This window comes from Belonocnema kinseyi, chromosome 3 (assembly GCF_010883055.1).
Source record: "Belonocnema kinseyi isolate 2016_QV_RU_SX_M_011 chromosome 3, B_treatae_v1, whole genome shotgun sequence".
NCBI classification, from domain to species: Eukaryota; Metazoa; Arthropoda; class Insecta; order Hymenoptera; family Cynipidae; genus Belonocnema; species Belonocnema kinseyi.
In genome coordinates this window covers 15,433,305-15,451,403 of record NC_046659.1, presented here as the reverse complement: position 1 = coordinate 15,451,403, position 18,099 = coordinate 15,433,305, and the positions used below count along the sequence as shown (strand labels likewise).

The following is an 18,099-nucleotide window of genomic DNA, read 5'->3' as shown; positions in this document are numbered from 1 at the left end:
ATCATCTGCGTACACTAATAGCACATCTCGACAGTAAGGTTTTACCTACGTATTTGAACGTAGCACAAAATGCGTTAGAGGTGCAAACTCTTATATACTGTGTAGCTGTAGCAACCGTTAGAATTTTGGGCCGAAAACCTAGGCCTGGAAATGCAGTTTTTGTTCCAGCAAGGGATCGAGATCCACCATGGAAGATCAGGTTGGATATGGATGTCAGCAAAGTAAGGTGCAAATTGGGTCGATTAACTCAATATAAAAAAGTAAAGAGAACCAGAAAGCTGATGAAACATGTTACTAAAATCATCCACCCTCGGCACATCGAGACAGTAACACCAGCAATATTGGATGAAATTTTAGACTCTCAGCGACAGAGGCTTGATGTTCTTACTGCCAGACTGCGTCGCTACAAGAAAAGTAATGCACGAAGGCAACAAAACCAAAACTTTCAGACAGATGAAAGAAGGTTCTATCGTGAACTGAGAGTAAAGCCAAATAACCACCAAGGCACCGAAGTCCCTCAATTGGAAGATATGACTAACTACTGGTCGGGCGTTTGGGGAAAAATGAACAGATGAAATTTGGACACTGCGGGGTTCAAACTGGAGGAAGCAAGGGCAAGCAATAGCCCAGAAATGCATCTGACAAACATCACAGCTTTGGATGTTTCCGTTGTCTTGAAGAGAGCAAGTAATTGGAAAGCTTCAGGTCCGGACATGGTGCACAACTTCTGGTACAAGTACCTGACGAGTGTGCATCTTGCGTTGGCAAGGTGTTTTCAGAAGATCATTGAGCATCCAGATTTGATGCCAGGTTTTATGCTCCAAGGTACTATGCATATGATACCAAAAAAACCAGACGCTCAAAAACCATCTGACTTTCGACCGATAGCCTGTCTTCCAACAATTTATAAATATCTTACAGCTATCATTACAGATAAGGTATATTCTCATTGTGGCAAGAATGACATTCTGACAGAAGAATAAAAAGAATTTTGTAAAAACTCACGAGGCTGTAAAGATCTAGTCACTATAGACGCTGTTGCCATGACTCAAGCTCGTAAGCATCAAAGGAACTTACACATGGCATACATTGACTACAAGCAAGCGTTTCCTTCCGTTCCGCTTCTAAGCTATGCGACGAGGCTCTGGGGTACAAGAATCAAGTATTTTGATCATGGACAACCAAGGATAACTGGATCAATACGCTTTACGACGGGTATATTTCAAGGAGACTCCCTCAGCGCACTATGGTTTAGCATTGAATCCATTGAGCAAAACACCAAACAGCATGTCTCATGGGTTCAGAATTCATGCTAATGAGGATGGTCATCAAGTGACGAATCATATAAATATAAATATCTGGGTACTCTTGATTCTAAGGGTATTCGAAATACGATAGTTAAGACAAGCCTAATGACTGCCTTTGCTACGAGACTCAGATTAATTCTTGAAAAATTATTGATTCTTGAATGTCTGGGTATTCTTGAATCTAAGGGCATTCGACATACGATAGTTAAGACAAGCCTAATGACTGCCTTTGCTACGAGACTCAGATTAATTATGAAGAGTTTTCTCAACTCGGCAAACAAAATCAGGGCAATCAACACATATGCCATCCCTGTCCTCATGTACTCCTTCGGGCTCATAAAATGGTCTAACACCGACCTTGAAAAATTAAACAGAATTGTTCGCGTAGAAATGACGAAGCACCGAATGCACCACAGAAATACAGCGATTGAAAGGGTAGTTCTACCACGACATTTAGGAGGTAGGGGCGTTGTAGATGTCAAAAAACAGTGTGAGTCACAAGTTATACAGTTACGAGACTATTTTAACAGCAAACGAAATGTTGCGCTTTACAGAATCATCTGTCAAGCGGATCTGGAATACACGCCCTTAAATTTGTCCTCAGATGGGGCCTTGAATATCAGGGCAGAAACCCTAGAGGAATTAGAAATACAATGGAGGCAGGAAGCCATCCATGGCGACCACACCAACACGTTAGATCAAAGTGAAGTGGATAGTGAGGCATCTAATATTTGGCTAAGAAAGGGTGTTCTGTATTCAGAGACGGAAGGATTCGTCATTGCAATACAGGACAAGATTGTCAACACCAGCATATAATCGCAAACACGTGTTACATCAAGACGTGGTAGACCGGTGCCGATTATGTGGAGATACCAACGAATCCATCGAGCACATTATTGATAGCTGTCGCGTAATGGCTCAGAGGGAATATACGCACAGACATAATGATGTGGCGAGCATTATACATCAACAACTTGTCCTAAACCTAGGACTCTTAAAAGAATGGGTACCCTTTTATAGATACATTCCAATGCCCGTTTCAGAAAGCCAATATTACATCTTATATTGGGATGTTACTATCAAAACGGATCATTAAATCTGGGCCAATCGACCTGACATCGTGATGCGAGAAAAAAAGAAGGTGGAAGAGTCTATATTATCAACATTGCTTGTCCGCTTAACCGAAATTTGCAGTCAACCTATACAACCAAGATCCACAAGTATAGCGAGTTAAGGCATGAAGTAAAGAAAATATGGAGGAATGTGAATCATGCATTCATTCATCCCATTGTGATTTCGTCTACAGGCAATGTGCACGCAAGATGCACTGAACATCTTGAACATTTAGTAGTCAGTAGAGTATTGGCAGCAGCTCAGAAGGCGGTTTTATTAAACACCTATTGCATTGTAAGAAACTTTCTTGATCATCAGGAAGCGAGCGAATAAAAACCCGTGGAGTGGCAGATGGTAGCTCTAAGAAAGCATCCAGAGGTGACTGTTGTCACCTCCAAAGCTCGTGGCCGCTCGTAATTGTATACCTACAACATCATCGCAGGAGGTTTCAACCGTCGTATTAAATTATTTGAATTAAGTTATAACATTCTAATCTCATCAGTCACTTGACTCAGTCCGTGGCTATGATGTATCACCGGGATTACCCGAGTAAAACTTTAATAAAAACACACAATAATAATAATCCCGGAGCCTCGGTGGCTCAGTTGGTTAGACACTCGGACTTCATTTCAGAGGTCCGGGGTTCGATCCCTGAGCCGGTACCTCTGGAATTTTATCAATGTACCGTTACCGAGGTTTTGGTGGTGCGGAACCCACCTTATGCTGTAGGTCCCCCCATCATGTATTTGACTGCAACCCAGTCCGTCAATGATGGGGTAAAAACCAGGCTTTGTCCAATATATCTGGGCAGACTGCTCTCATCCGATCACTTGATTGTGTTATAAAAATGCATCCGTGACTAATGATATATACTGGGACAGCTCCGTCCAAAAATGATCAAATAAAAAATCCAACTGTAACCAAAAATGCCTTCGACATGTTGGGCAGCATAAGCCTGTGACAACATTTCAACACTGAAATGTTTTTTATCCCAGAAATCAAAACCCAGCTGGTCAATTATGAAACGTAATTAATCAGCTGTTAGGAAACACACAAACACCACAGAATAGAAATAATCCGCAAATACCAGCGCTTTTATATAACGCGGAAGAGAACAATAACAAAGTAGAAGATAAAAAAGATATTAAAGGACAGAATAAAAATAAAAAAAGTTCAAATTATGAAAATAGCAGGGATAATAAAAACGGTGAAATGAATCCAAGTGCACAGGATTTCATGGATCCAAAATTAGAAAATCGAAATTCAAACTACATATTACGACAACAAATTACATGTTACAATTGCGGGAAAGTAGGCCATTTTCAACGTGATTGTTGGTATAATAAAGATCAGGGAAATGCATTCGGTCGCTATTGGAGGAGCAAAATAGTCGACAAAATTTAATACCGCCAGAATACTTAGATTCAGACAATAACAACTGAGACGAAACAAGATTTCACCTTATGGTTGATTTTAAAAATCATAAATATGAAGTGTTAGTTGACACCGGTGCAACACACTCATACGTATGTGTGAAATTTATAAAAACTATAAAAGAACTAGATTACGAAATCAAAAAACCAGTAAATAACACGTTGATGGTCGCAAACGGACAAAAATTAAAAATTACAGGACAAGTTTTAATTCCAATCAAAATAGGGCATACGGAAAAATATTTATTATTCAGACTGGTACCAAACTTAAGATCTATAGGAATAAAAGGAACAGTTATGATAAAATATTGGGTTTAAAAATGGATTATGAAAAAAAGATTTGGTGGTACCAGGATTGCAAAATATTAAGTATGCGATAAAATCGAAATTAATTAAGATGCAGGAGCCGATAACGGAAGAAAATAAGAAAGAGAGTAAGAATAGAAAGAGTGAGGAAAATAAATTAAAGTTTGGATCAAAGGTTAGCCTGTATAATTTTAGAAATAATGCGCCAATAAATAATAATATTGCACGCATAAAAATAGAAAGAAAGAAAAATTTAGAATGCTGCGAGGAAATTTCTGAAGGTATAGTAGCATTGAATGAAGCACATCAAGTGCAATTAGAAAATTTAATTAAACGAAAAATTACGAATTAAGGAACAAAATTAAAACTGACACATCTAACTAGCCATAAAATAGATGTGCAAGGTCACGAACCCATTAAGCAGACGAGGAATCTACACCGATAACTGCTATTATTGTTCCGGGCAAAGGAATGTATCAGTTTAAGAGGATGCCATTTGGATTAACAAATGCTCCTGCTACATTTTAGCACTTTATGGACAAAATAATAACGCCAGAACTAAAGCCGCATGTATTCTGTTATCTTGATCATATAATTATAGTCTCAAAAAATGTTAAAGAACATTTAAAATGCGTAAACATTGTATCAGATAAAATTAAAAATGCAGGTTCAAAAATAGGTTTGGATAAATGCGAATTTGGATGTTCGGAAGTAAAATATTTAGGTTTCAAAGTAAACGAAAAAGGGTTACAGGTAGATGAAGAAAAAATCGAACCTGTTTTCAATTTTCCAAGGCCAAAAACGGCTTAAAAAATTCCGAGATTAATAGGAATGGCTTCATGGTATAGGAAATGTATCCCCAAATTTGCAGAAATTATGGAGCCATTACAAAAGTTATTAAAAAGGGATGTAAAGTGGGAGTGGACTGATAACAGGAACAGGCATTCACGACTATTAAACACTTACTGACAATAGCAGCAATTTTAGCCTCCCCTGATTTTGGAAGTCCATTCCAACTTGAAACCGATGCTAGTTATACTTGTTTAGGAGCCGTATTAACACAAAACATGAACGCGAAAATATTGCCTGGGCAATAAGAAAATTTAGACCGTATTTAGAGGGTTATTCTTTTAAAGTTATTACAGATCACATTGCTTTGAATTGGCTCCATAACCTAAAAAATCCAACAGGTAGACTAGCCCGATGGGCTTTAGAATTATTAGAGTACGATTACGAAATTATGTACAGAAAAGGAAGTTTAAACCATATTCCAGATGCATTATCAAGGTCAAGTGAAAACGAAATATAAGTTTCAAAGATTTTAGCCAGTGTAAAAGGAATCGAAGAAAAAGATTATCAAGAAATAGTGGACAGTTGGTACAAAACTAAAATGATCCATGTTAAAAACAAGCCAGAAGAAAATAAAAATTAGAGAATACACGATAATAAATTGAATTTTTATAGACCCGACCCTTTAAAATCAAGCTTAAGTATAGACAACAACAACCCGTGGAAATTAACGATACCAAAAGAATTAAGAAAACAAGTTTTGATTGGCAATCACGATAATAAACAAGCAGGTCATTTAGGTATGGAAAAAACTTACTCGAAAATTTCTGAAAATTATTTTTGACCAGGAATGTACTCCGGAATATTAAAATATGTAAAAGAATGTGACATTTGTCAAAGAATACAAGCAAAAGTAAATAATCAAGTAGGTTCAATGAGAAAAAGAATAATTGAGGAACCGTGGAAGTAGTAGCAGCAGATATGATGGGTCCTTTACCAATGACAAAGTCGAGAAATCAATATATTCTAGTCTTTGTCGACATGTTTACTAAATGCGTAGAGATAATACCAGTTAAAAATAAATTAGCATCAACGATTGAAAAAGAATTTTACTAGCGCATAATTTCCAAATGGGGAACACCTAGAATTTTATTTACGGACAGCGGTAAAGAATACATAAATAAATCAATAGTAAACTTAACAAAAACATTTGGTATAAAACAATCAAAAACTCCTGAAAATCGCGAACAAGCAAATCCAACAGAAAGATGTAATAGATCAATCAAAACGGCAATGAAAGCATATCTTCAAAGAATTCGCAAATTATGGGATGAAAATTTAGATGATTTACAATTTGTATTAAATACGAGTAAACATTCTTCGAAAGGTTTCACTCCAGCATTTCTAAATTTAGGTAGGGAACTCGATCCAATACAGACATTGAATGAAGATTTAGAAACCAAAACCGAAATCGAAAAAGCAAAAATATCACCGACAATTTATGAAATAAAGAATAAAAAAGGGAAATCTTTAGGTAATTGGAATATTAAAGACGTTAAAAAATATATATGTAAAAAATAAATTTGATGTGTTAGATGTGGCATGTATGTAAATAATTTAAAGATCACAGTAGTGAAACAATACAAATATAATACAAACACATGAATTGATAAGAACCGGAAAAATATAAAAAAACATTTATTTACAGGAAGTTAACAAATGACTGCTGTTAAAGTGGGCTCACTGCAAAAACAATTTTTCGGCGAAAGAGTCTCTAACACATTTATGTGTTAAATCAGTTAAAATTAAACAATCGCCAATCAACGGAACTCCGGAGGAAAAACTGGTGAGGCGAGAAGAAGAAAAAAGAAGAAGAAAAGGGGAAATTGAAAGGGCAATGCAAAAAGAAATTAAAAAGATCAGAGATAGAAAGTTATTAGAAGAAAGAGTCGAAATGTACGATGAGTACGGATCAAGAACAGGGGATCCCAGGATTAAAAAATTGAAAGAAGAGAAAGGAATTTTTTATAATTTGCCGACGATGAAGGAAATAAGGAAAGGAAGATATAAGAAACAGAAGAAAAGGATAAACAATTAAAATTATCCGCAGAAAAAGAAGATATGGTTATTAAAATGTTTCTAAAGCAACAGAAGGAGAAAGAAGGAAAAGAAATAGATGAAGAATGGAGAACTGACAGAGCATAATTGAGAGACTGGGATAGAGAAAAAAAATTAATAAGGGAAGCCGAAGAAAGACAAGAGAAAATAAAAGTACAAAAGGAACAAAGGGAATTAGAAGAGACATCTAAACTGCCGCCGGAAGAAGCAAAGACCAGAATAAAAGAATTTATTAGAAATAAATCAAGAAAGACAGAGATTAAAAAAGATATTTTAAAATTCTTGGCACAATGCCTTTAATTATAAATATTCAAAGGAAAAAACATGAATAAATGAAATTAGTTACTTTACTTAAAATACAGACACAACAGAAAAAAATTATTTAAAACCCCATACCTACAGTACAGCTTCATATATTTTTTGAATTTAACTATAATATTTTTTTAGTTATTATTTATTTTTTAGTTGAATCATATTACAAATTATTGAAGTAAAGAGAGTAGAGATACAATGAAAATTTAAAGATTGAAATAAATACGGCTATAAGAGGCCAAGACAGATTTCTGATTAGAAATAAAAATAGAGTTTAGAAATAAGTTAATTTTCAACAAGAAAAATCAAAGAGGCCAGAATGGCAGAAGAAGAGTGGAACGAGAAGAAGAAATAACAAGCGATTCAAGGATTATTAAAGACATAATCTACAGATAATAACGCATCATAGATATCACCTTTAGAAAAGAGAATAGTCAATAATAAATAGTTTAAATTACAGACATTACATAGTAAAATAAAAAACAGCTTGAACTAAGAAATGGAACAGAAATGAAAAGGAAAGACTTGAGACTAGTAGTATCTTATTTTATTTTTTTGTATTTTTTTGTTAGAGGTAGGAAATTTTATTTGTTACAGGAAAAGAAAAAGATGAAGGACATCGAAATGTCGGAGTGTAGATACTGCAGAAAGATGGTACCAACAACACTATGCATGTCCCACGATACATATTGTAATGAACATTCGACCGGACCAAAAATTACCATACGATTCAGGACACAACCAAAACGAAATACGTAAAAGGAGGTTGGATCGAGATCAATTCACAATTCAAAAATATTCTTGAGTTGAAGTTTGACCAGGAAGAACAAGTACCACATCAAGGGGAGAACAGAAAATCAAGCCCTGGAACCAAAGAAAAACAAATTGAAACGGGTAACCAGGGTACAGATGACACACACATAGAATTGGAATGGACAGAAGATGAGATCTGGTTGAGCTTTGAAGAAGAGTTACAACAATGCGAGCACATCCTATTAAAGGAATAAACCATCCCCATGCGAGAGGTGGGGGGAGTTTATAACATAGTTATAAGATCAAGACATTATACAGCCCTGCGGGCTAGAGTAGGGAGTGGGGAGACGCTTCATGCTACGCGGATCCCCAAAATCAAGCAAGATTTACCATCGCTGGGGGTTTGCCGCACCCCGAACTTCCTGTAAGTTAAAATATACTTAACGTAAAATACAAATACGCATTTTCACTGATTCCAACCTAATATCTCGGTATCTAACTCCTTCACCCTAGCCTTTGTTTTGTGACTTCCCCACAGTTGATTTGTGAATAAATAATGAGTTAAATATTATGGAAGTGAATTTTCATTTTTCCGAATGTAATGTTTTGATATCTTCAACCATTTTAATCGATTCTTTGTCCATAAAATCTTTTTTTTAAATTTAAAACAAAGAAATTAAACCTTAGACCTACATCCCGATCTGAAAAGTTTGGCTTCTTAATCTTTTCTTTAGAAAAAATTAGGATAACTCAAGATAGCTTTATTCAAAATCAAAAAAACGTATTTCCTTGTAAAACAAGTTGTGATTCAAGAAAAAAAACTTAATTCAATCTTTCGTCAATCTTATTTAGAATAAGTTTTCCAAATTTCAATAAAATCGGTGCAATAGTTTTTTCAGAAATCGTGTCCATCGATTTAAAAACAGAGCATTGAAGGAAAGGCGCGTTAACTGTAACCAGTCTGGTTACAGTTAAAAAGAGTGACCTTTAGAAAGCGAGAGAATTAAGCGAGAAATACAGACAAACAATAGGTAAGAAGGTGCCTCGATATACTTGCGATACTCTCCGCCAGCTGAATCTATTAACACAAATTTCCAAAAGCTTTATCTCCGAGCGTGTCATTCTGATTGACTTAAAATTTTAGAAAACTAATCTGGATATGTTGTACTGTCAGATGAAAAATCGAAAAAAATTGATTTTTTGAAATTTCGAAACCAATGTAACCCTTTAAACATTAGTGGGTTGAGACTGAACTATTGTTTATATATTTATTGTGATTTTTTCCTAAATTATATGGCGAGAAATAAGTCACTGATTTTCATCGAAATGTCCATAATTTATATTAAGAGATTATTTACATATATTTCTTGTATTTTAATTTTATAAAAGTTTTAACTATTCCAATTATTAGAGGGCTGAAAAGTAATGATAAAATTTATAAAAAATGATCGGAGTCTACCGTATTACTGAATTCTCAGCTTGATTGAAGTTCTCTATAATTTCAGCATATTTTTCAATATATTGTTGAATTTACGCATTGACGCATTTAAAATATTATAAACGTAATTTTGGAAAAATATTTATTCGATCTGAATGCACTACAAAGAACCTTTTTACCATGAAAGCATGTATCTTAGCTCTGTTCCTTGTTATTTCAGGAGTTCGTATGCTCGATGGAGATGTTACTGATGCTGTTGAAGCCCGATCTTTGAGCCTAAATCCACAGCACATTGATATTTACAGTGCATCTTGGGGCCCGGATGATGACGGAAAAACCGTTGATGGACCAGGCGAATTAGCCACAAGAGCTTTTATCGAAGGAGTAACTAAGGTATGGCTTTTATAAAATAATTTGCTCGATTCCGTGTTTTATTTGCTTCTTTCCTTATTATTGTTGTAACAAATGGCATGTACACTTTAATTTTAAATTGAGTTTTAGCACCAGTAAGGGATCAAAGTATGGAATACTATATAGTACAAATATAGTTATAATGAATATTATATATACAAAACTAGCGCCGCATATGTTCGGCAGTTTAATGGTTAATACAAGAATTCAATTTCAAACAATCTTTAAAACAAAGATAAACCGAAATGAATTTTAAGTAGAATATATTTTTTCATTTGGATTTAATCTCATGTTATGCTTGTACTAGTGCAAAAGGCTGTGCTCTGCTAGGAACAAAAATATTATCCTTAAGGCTTTATTGGGTAACTTTAAGGAGTTCACTGGATACCCCATTTTATACATACAGACTGGCATTGCTTTTGTCTGTCGGAAACCCTGGATTCCATTCCAGGATTCCTGATGCTATCTCCATATGCAGTCTTTGAGTGCCATCCCGATGCCGCCAGACGCTATTCCTAGTACCGATCTTAAGCAAGATCTTTCGGACATTTATAGATTAAGCCTACCGTATGTAAACTTATCGTTTATCTTTAATATAGCTTTAAGGTATTTTGAAATGTATTTAGTGAGTTGTATATAGAGGCTGATGTCCTTCTGAAATACGTGGTTCACAATCTCATTTGGAATGCTCCAAGCTTATACGAAAAGCTTTACCTTTCAAAGGGAAGTTTTTCCGGGTGACAGCACGGCTCTCTTTTCTTTTGAATTACTTTATTGACACTATCTTTTGTACTTTTCGCTTTTCATGAGTCTCTCTTACGTATTTCACTTGAATAACTTTAAGATCTATGCTAAATATGTATTACAACTACAGATGGCTGTCATGATCGTCGAACAGTACACGCGGGAACTACTTGATCTGGCGAAAATACTTTATTCGTTTGGAGTGGTTCTATGGCGAAGGATGAGTTTAAATCTCACGAAATTTAATGACGACATGGACAATTACGTGTAAAATACTTGTTATGTTGAGATTCTCGCTGCAAAATATACACGTATTGATAAATATTGTAGAATTATATTTGTAATATACGTACTATAATTCTATCGAGACCTACTTGACAGGTGAGCAGCTAGTTTACTCGACTTTAATTTGTTATGAGTCAGTCGCATTTGTAAATTTTGACTTGTCCCTTAGTTTTTCAAGATAAACGTTAAGCAAAAAGGAGAATTCTTAGATTTATTCGTCTTGATCCACAAGAGAAGCCCCAACATTTTTTCAGAAGTGGGATAAGGGCTTGAATTTTCTAAATTATATTAAAAATCCTTGAATCATATTCGTTTTGAAGTAATTTTTTTTATCGAGAGGAAGTACTGCGTTTCTATTTGTGCTGAAGAACGAGATTATTGTGTGGATAAATCTGTGGACAATGTTATGACGACTCTCGATAGACGTATCTGGAATGCTGTGTACATCATCTCCAGGTAGCTATGTGCGACGTTTCCGGTTTTTTCTGTGTGTATAAGCTGCAGTCGCAATGTGTGTTACTGCTGTGTGCAAAATTGTGAATTTGCTGTGTGAAAAATTGTACAATTGTTGTGTGCCAAATTACAGATTTGTTGTGTGAAACATTACAGAATTGCTGTGCAGGATATGACTGTTCCTGGTTTTCTGCGTACCTAGGTTGTATAATTTTTTATATTAATAATAAAAAATGAAGAATCCTCAAGATTTTACAGTTTCACAGATGAATGATATTTTAAGAAGGAGAATGACTACAGGAGAATGCCCCATCAGGAATTTGGATGGAAGACAATTCAGATATTTAGGTTATTTCAACGGAAGTAGACATTCATAGAATAAAGCAAACCACCTCAAATTTATGTAAAACAACAAATTACGTAGAAGAAACTTGAGAAGCAAGAAATTTTAACCAAATGCAACGAAAAATGGACTTAATGAGAAGAGAAAGAGACTTGGTAACGAGAAAATTTCAGCTTATGCGTCGCGAGAATTAAATCCACCAAAATATTTCTTCTCAAATAAGTATGTCACATTTGCGTCAATATGCGAATATCAAAGCAACTGGTGACATACTGAGTATATTTTCTGGTACTGACCGCAACTTTTGTGAATGGAAAAAACCATTTTTATTCTTATCTGCTACATACGAACTTAATGATAATCTTACTAAAATTCTGCTCAGTTCTAAATTAAAAGCAAATGGCTTTTGGTAGTTTAAAAAAAATCTCGCTAGAATCAGTCATATAAAATGTATGTAACAAGTGCCTCAAAATCAGATGAGTCTTCCAACATCTCTTCAACAGATCAACTGAAGAACGTAGGACAGAGGAGATTCCTGAAATGCTACAACTATCTTAAACCAGGGCATACATCGAGGTAATGTCATCAACCAAAAAAAGTACCTGTCATACCTGTAATGAAGAATGACATATCCCCAAAGACTGTCAAAAGAAAAAAACTTCGATCTACAGTGTACATCAGGCAATTCATTTAGAAGATGCTTCCTTAAAAAATGTTGTTATTTGTATTGTTAGCAGCAAAAATACAGTTTATTTAGACCTATGTTGGATAGGGGTAGCGCTGTAAGTTTTGAAAAATCCAGGTACGTTAATAGTCAACTAGTAGCTTGGAACTTTGATTCGAATTAGTATGCCAGAATTAATCATTCTGATTTAATTGTTAAAGGCAAAATTAACGTCAAAATTACTCTTAATGCAGTTGTGAAAGAAATTTATTATTACTTGTTGTGCCCGATAATACAATAAAATCTTCTTGAGTTCTAGGTCAAGATTCATGTAGACGATTCAGTATAAAAGTAGCAAAAGCAAAAGAAATCTAAGAAAATTTATAGAAATAATGACTGTAGATATTTCTCTAGTTAAGAGATGTGCAATAGACGATTTAATTATTAATCCACAGTTTCTGCATAGATTACGAAAAAAATGTCGGAACAATTAAAGCGGAAATACTTGGAGTCTGAGTGACCAGATGTTCAGGGGCTGAAAGCTGAATTAAAATTAAATGTGTCTAAAAATAAAAAGTTTCATTAAGCGCCTAGATGAATTTCATATGGTAAAAAGGGAAATTACACAAAATTCTTGATAATTTAAAGGCAAGGAATGTTATAAATTCTTGGAAACCTGAATACGCATCACCTATTGTGTTAGTTACAAAGAGAAATGGTGAGTTGCGTATCTGTGTAGACTACACCACCTTAAATAAAGTCACATTACTTGATAACTATCCTCTTTCAATGATAGAAGATCAGCTTCTTGCATTGCAAGGCAAAAAGTATTTCCGTTGGCTTGACTTAAAAGATACGTTTCACTCCATTCATATTTCTCCAAATTCTATGAAATATACATAATTTGTTACATCTTTGGGGCAAATCGAATATCTAAAATTGCCTTGTGGTTTAAAAACTACCTCTCCTACATTTCAGAGTTTTTAATAAATATTTTGCAGATTTAATTGAATCCGGAAATGTTGTAGTATATCTGGATGTCATTATGGTGGCGACCCAGACTCTTGAAGATCATTTAATGGTTCTAAGATAAGTATTCAATGTTCTAGTTATGTTATGATATTTTATGAGGAAGGTATATGACCTTTTAACAGGGGTTTAGAGGCTACAGAAAGATTCCCGATCCCAAGAACATTGCAGCCTTTGTATAATATCTTGTAGAAAAACCTCTAGTTTCAGTTCGGTGACTTGGAAACTAATGCATTTCAGACATTGGTAAATAAATTAATGAAATAACCACTATTAACGATTAATAGTCCTCGAGATCGTACGAAATTACACTGCGATTTCAGCTCAATAAGGTTTAGAGCAGCCTTATTGCAACAAAAAATGTATCACAAATTTTATCCGGTTTTCTTTTATTCAAAAGGAACTACTGAAACTGAGAGCCAATATCACAGTTTCGAATTACAGATGCTTGCTATTATTTACACATTATTTCGTTTTTGTATTTATTTTCAGGGAATTAAATTCAAAATAGTAGCGCACTGTAATTCTTTAAAGATTGCACTAGACAAAAAAGATGTGAATCCATGAATTAAACGTATACTCGAAGTGCAACAAGATAGCCATTCACACTCCGTTCACGGCTATCCACATGAAGCATTTTGGGCCAATAAATAAAGTAAAAGCTTCGAAGAATCATGTATTTTTAATTACAGACGGATTCACGAAGTCTGTAAAACTGTACGCTACGAAAAATACTTCTAGTCAAGAAGCAATTGATTACCTATTAAAATATTTTAGAAATTAAAGTAGTCCTAATATTTTAATAAATTATCGAGGAAACGCTTTTAATTCAAGCGAATTTAATGAATTTGGAAGAGTAATGCATATCAAACTTATCCTTGTAGCGACTGTATCTCCGCACGTAAATGGACAAGTCGACCAAGTACTACTGGAGACACACCAAATCGCCTTCTATTCGGTGTAAATCAGCGAGGCGATTTATAAACATTAAGACTAGTTAAGGCTAATAAAACTTAAAAATTCCAGATTCATAATAAAGAGTACCATGAAAAGAAACGAAAATATCCACATTCATATGATGTCGGAGGCTATGTCATGTTAAGGAATTTCGATAGAACCCCTAGCGTATCAAAATAAACTTATTCCATAGTTTAAAGGGCGATACGAAATTGTTAAAAAGCTTCGTTATGACTCTTACATTGTTTTAGATATAAAAGGGTTTCAAAATATACAAAAATATTATCAGGATGTATGGCAACCTGCAAATAAGCGCCTGGGCTTATATCCCAGCGGAGCTAGAGAGCGCTTTTTTCGCAATCTTAAGAAATTGATCAATATTCTAATAATATTGATTATGATCAAGTAGACAAACAAAACTAACATGTTAAACTATTATTTATTAATTTTGTTTATGTTATACGACTTTATTAATTTTATATTCATAGGTCACCCGACTTTATTTTGTAAAGAGTCAGTCGTCTTTGTAAATTTTGACTTGTCATTTCGTTTTTTAAAATAATCATCAGTCAAAAACAAGAAATCTTGGTGTTATTCGCCATGTTCGACAAAAGTTTCACCTACAATATTGTATTTAGAATGGATATTTTCGATACATAAGAACAATTTTGCTTTTCTCGTAGATATGTTTTCGACAGGAATATTGATCGGAGCGGACGTGTCGACTTTCTGCTCATGTTTGAAGTGTGAAATCTATGTCACTGCCCTGAGTCTCATAAGAGAAAAAATAATCAAGTTTTGTGGATTGCCCGCGGAAAAATGTTTTATCGCAGACCATCGAGGGATTAACTATGCTGTTGGTATTGATTATGTTCTTCAAGAACATCTGTTAAGTCAAAATAATCTTCACTATATTGTGCTTTGTTTCTTGACTAAAAGGTCTATTATTGTATCCGCAGTATCAGATTCTATTAATGATACTAAGAATGTCTCTTGTTATATTTTTTAGATTTTTATTTCTAAGGTAGAATTAAATTTTCATGCGGCAGTACCGTTTATGATGCTTTAAATGTATATCTTCAATGTTAATTCAGCAAATATTGGATTCTACTCCCCTTTATTTGTATATACTTACATAAACTTGACCCTGTTAATTATTTAGCATGATATTTCTATTTCGACTATCCTTTCTTATGAGCTAGCATTCTCTCAGGTAACTTGCAACTTAAAACTTACCATTTTACATTTTCAATGAACGTCTTAAATAATATTTCTCATTTTGACTTTATATTGCTTATTGCTTTTCTCATTTGTATGTTTTATGTGCCTTGTTCCCTGTTTCCAAATGTAATTATGTGAACTGTATTTTGTTGGTTACCATATTACAGAAATTTCTTCATTTAACTATACTTGAACTTTACTTATCACTGTAAAAATAGAAAACTTAAATATTTGTCACGTTAACGTGTAGTTTTTACCGCCCATTATTACGAATTTAAACATCATTTTATGTTCTGTACCTATATCACCATAGCCATGTTCAAGACCTGGTTTACGTCTTACATTCCATTGAGCCTCATAGTACTTGATCATTATACAATTTTCCGCAGAGATAGAGATGAGAGGAGAGGGGGTGGAGTATGTCTCTATATACATGACAGCTTAAGGGGTATACAGATGGGAGTGAGTCATTTTGTAAATTACCCTATTGCTGAGTACCTTTTTATCAAGGTATCTTTGTCTCATAACAGCATGTTGGTGTGTGTGTGTGTGTGTGATTTACAAATCTCCTGATGCCTCCTATTGTGGGAAACTTCAGAATTACATTTTTTACCTTATACCAAATTATAATAATATTGTACTTATAATTCCCTATAATACCACCACCCACCACCCTGATCATTCTAGTACATGGTTTGACTTGATGATTGTTGATGATCTAGACAAGGTGATTTCTTCTACTCAATACTCAATCTCAGTCCTCTCAGACCAAGACCTTGTCAGCATTCAATACCAGTTCTCCTTTAATCCCTCCTTGAGTATATCTCCTCTATCTTTACGCAATCTCACCAAAATAAATGAAAACGAATTCCTTGAGCACCTCTCTATTAATGTCTGGAACAGATTTTTCATTAAAAAGGATATAAATATAAAGGTTATTCTTTTAACAAAATGTCTATCTTAATCCTTTGACAAATTTATGCCTCTACATACCTTTAGATCAAAAAGGAGTCGACTCCTTAGATTACTGTTGATACCGAAGACCTATCAAAAAGAGAAAAGAAAATGAAAACATCTGCCATCTCTTAAGACGACTTGGACCAATTCCTCCAAAACACTTGGCTCCCTATAAAAATTCCTCCCTCGCATAAATGTTAACATCTTTCATCACAAAATCCACACTTCTTGTAAACAGCACTACTTCCCCGTCCCTCGTCCCATCTACTTTCCATGATTCTAAATTAATATTTTTTGACATTTCGCAAGAAATCTCTGTGGCTTGTCTAAACCTTTTGAACGCATTGTTCATTAACAACTCACATAACACATTAAAACTAACAATTTTATAGACCCAATGCAATTCGGGTTTCGTACCAAGCATAGTACACTTAGAGCCTCACTTAAAGTAGCTTCTGACTTGAAACTGGCCACTGATAAAAAGGAAACTTATGGTTGTTGTGCTTTTCGTTTTTTATAAGGCGTTTGATACAGTTAAACATAATATGCTATTGACCAGGCTCAAATCACTTCACCTGTCAAATATGGCTGTTAAATTGTTTAAACCTTATATGAATGTTCGTTCTGGAAGAGTACAAATCAGCAAAGGCGAGTGTTCCTATTGTAGAAAAGTTAAGAGAGGTTTCCCCAATGATTCCACGCTGGCATCCACTCTATTTAATTTTTACACATCTAAACTTGGTACCGAACTTCGACACTGCAATTATTATAAATATACTGACGACTTCACGCTTTACCTTGCCGCTCCTATTGCTACTCTAAATAGCTTACTTCAAAATTTGCAGGTGACTATCGATTTAGTGGTGGTCTCACTCTTAACTTTGCTAAAACTAAGGCTATAATCACAGGATCTTCTTTCTATCCTTTACCTGCAATACGTTCTTCCGCTCACCCGTCGAAAACGAGGTAAGGGAGGGGATGTATTGGAAAAAAGAAGAGAACAGAAAGTATAGAATATGTGAATGGGATGAGGAAACATTGGAGAATTTATGGGAAGAATGTAGGAGAGGAATGGAAGATAAAGGAAGTTAGCAAGAGAATGTGTTTAAGATTCTAGGGAAGGACGGATTAGGTGAAGAATGGATGAATGAGTAGGATTGTGCTAGGGGAAAGAATGAGAGAGAATGAGAGAATCCATGTGAAAAAAGGAAAATTGGAGGTATAAAAAAGTTCAAGAAGAAGGAAACGGAAGTCGCTTAGATTAGAAGCATAAAGGTTCTAAGGAATGGTAATGCAATAGTTAAGCAGACTAAGATGCGTTTACCTTCTCATGACCTCTCTCCCTCTCGCTTGCACTCTCGCTTTCGATCGCTCGCTCATTCGTTTCCTAATAATTCATAACTTGCGCTATCACGTGAAATAGAGAGAATGAACTAGATACAAGAATTTATTTAAATATTTGTAAA

General features: G+C 34.6%; 1 protein-coding gene across 17 annotated transcripts in view; it reads left to right on the top strand.

Moving 5' to 3' along the window:
• Window positions 1–18,099, top strand: part of LOC117170335 (furin-like protease 1) — a 1,188,597-nt gene that overhangs the window by 522,877 nt on the left and 647,621 nt on the right. For all 17 annotated transcript variants that reach the window (XR_004466767.1, XR_004466766.1, XM_033357070.1 and 14 more), the window contains one exon: window positions 9,790–9,962. Coding sequence is in view for 15 of the 17 variants with exons in the window: in XM_033357070.1 (XP_033212961.1) it covers window positions 9,790–9,962 (173 nt within the window). In the remaining 2 variants the exon portion in view is untranslated. The remainder of the gene's footprint in view (window positions 1–9,789; window positions 9,963–18,099) is intronic.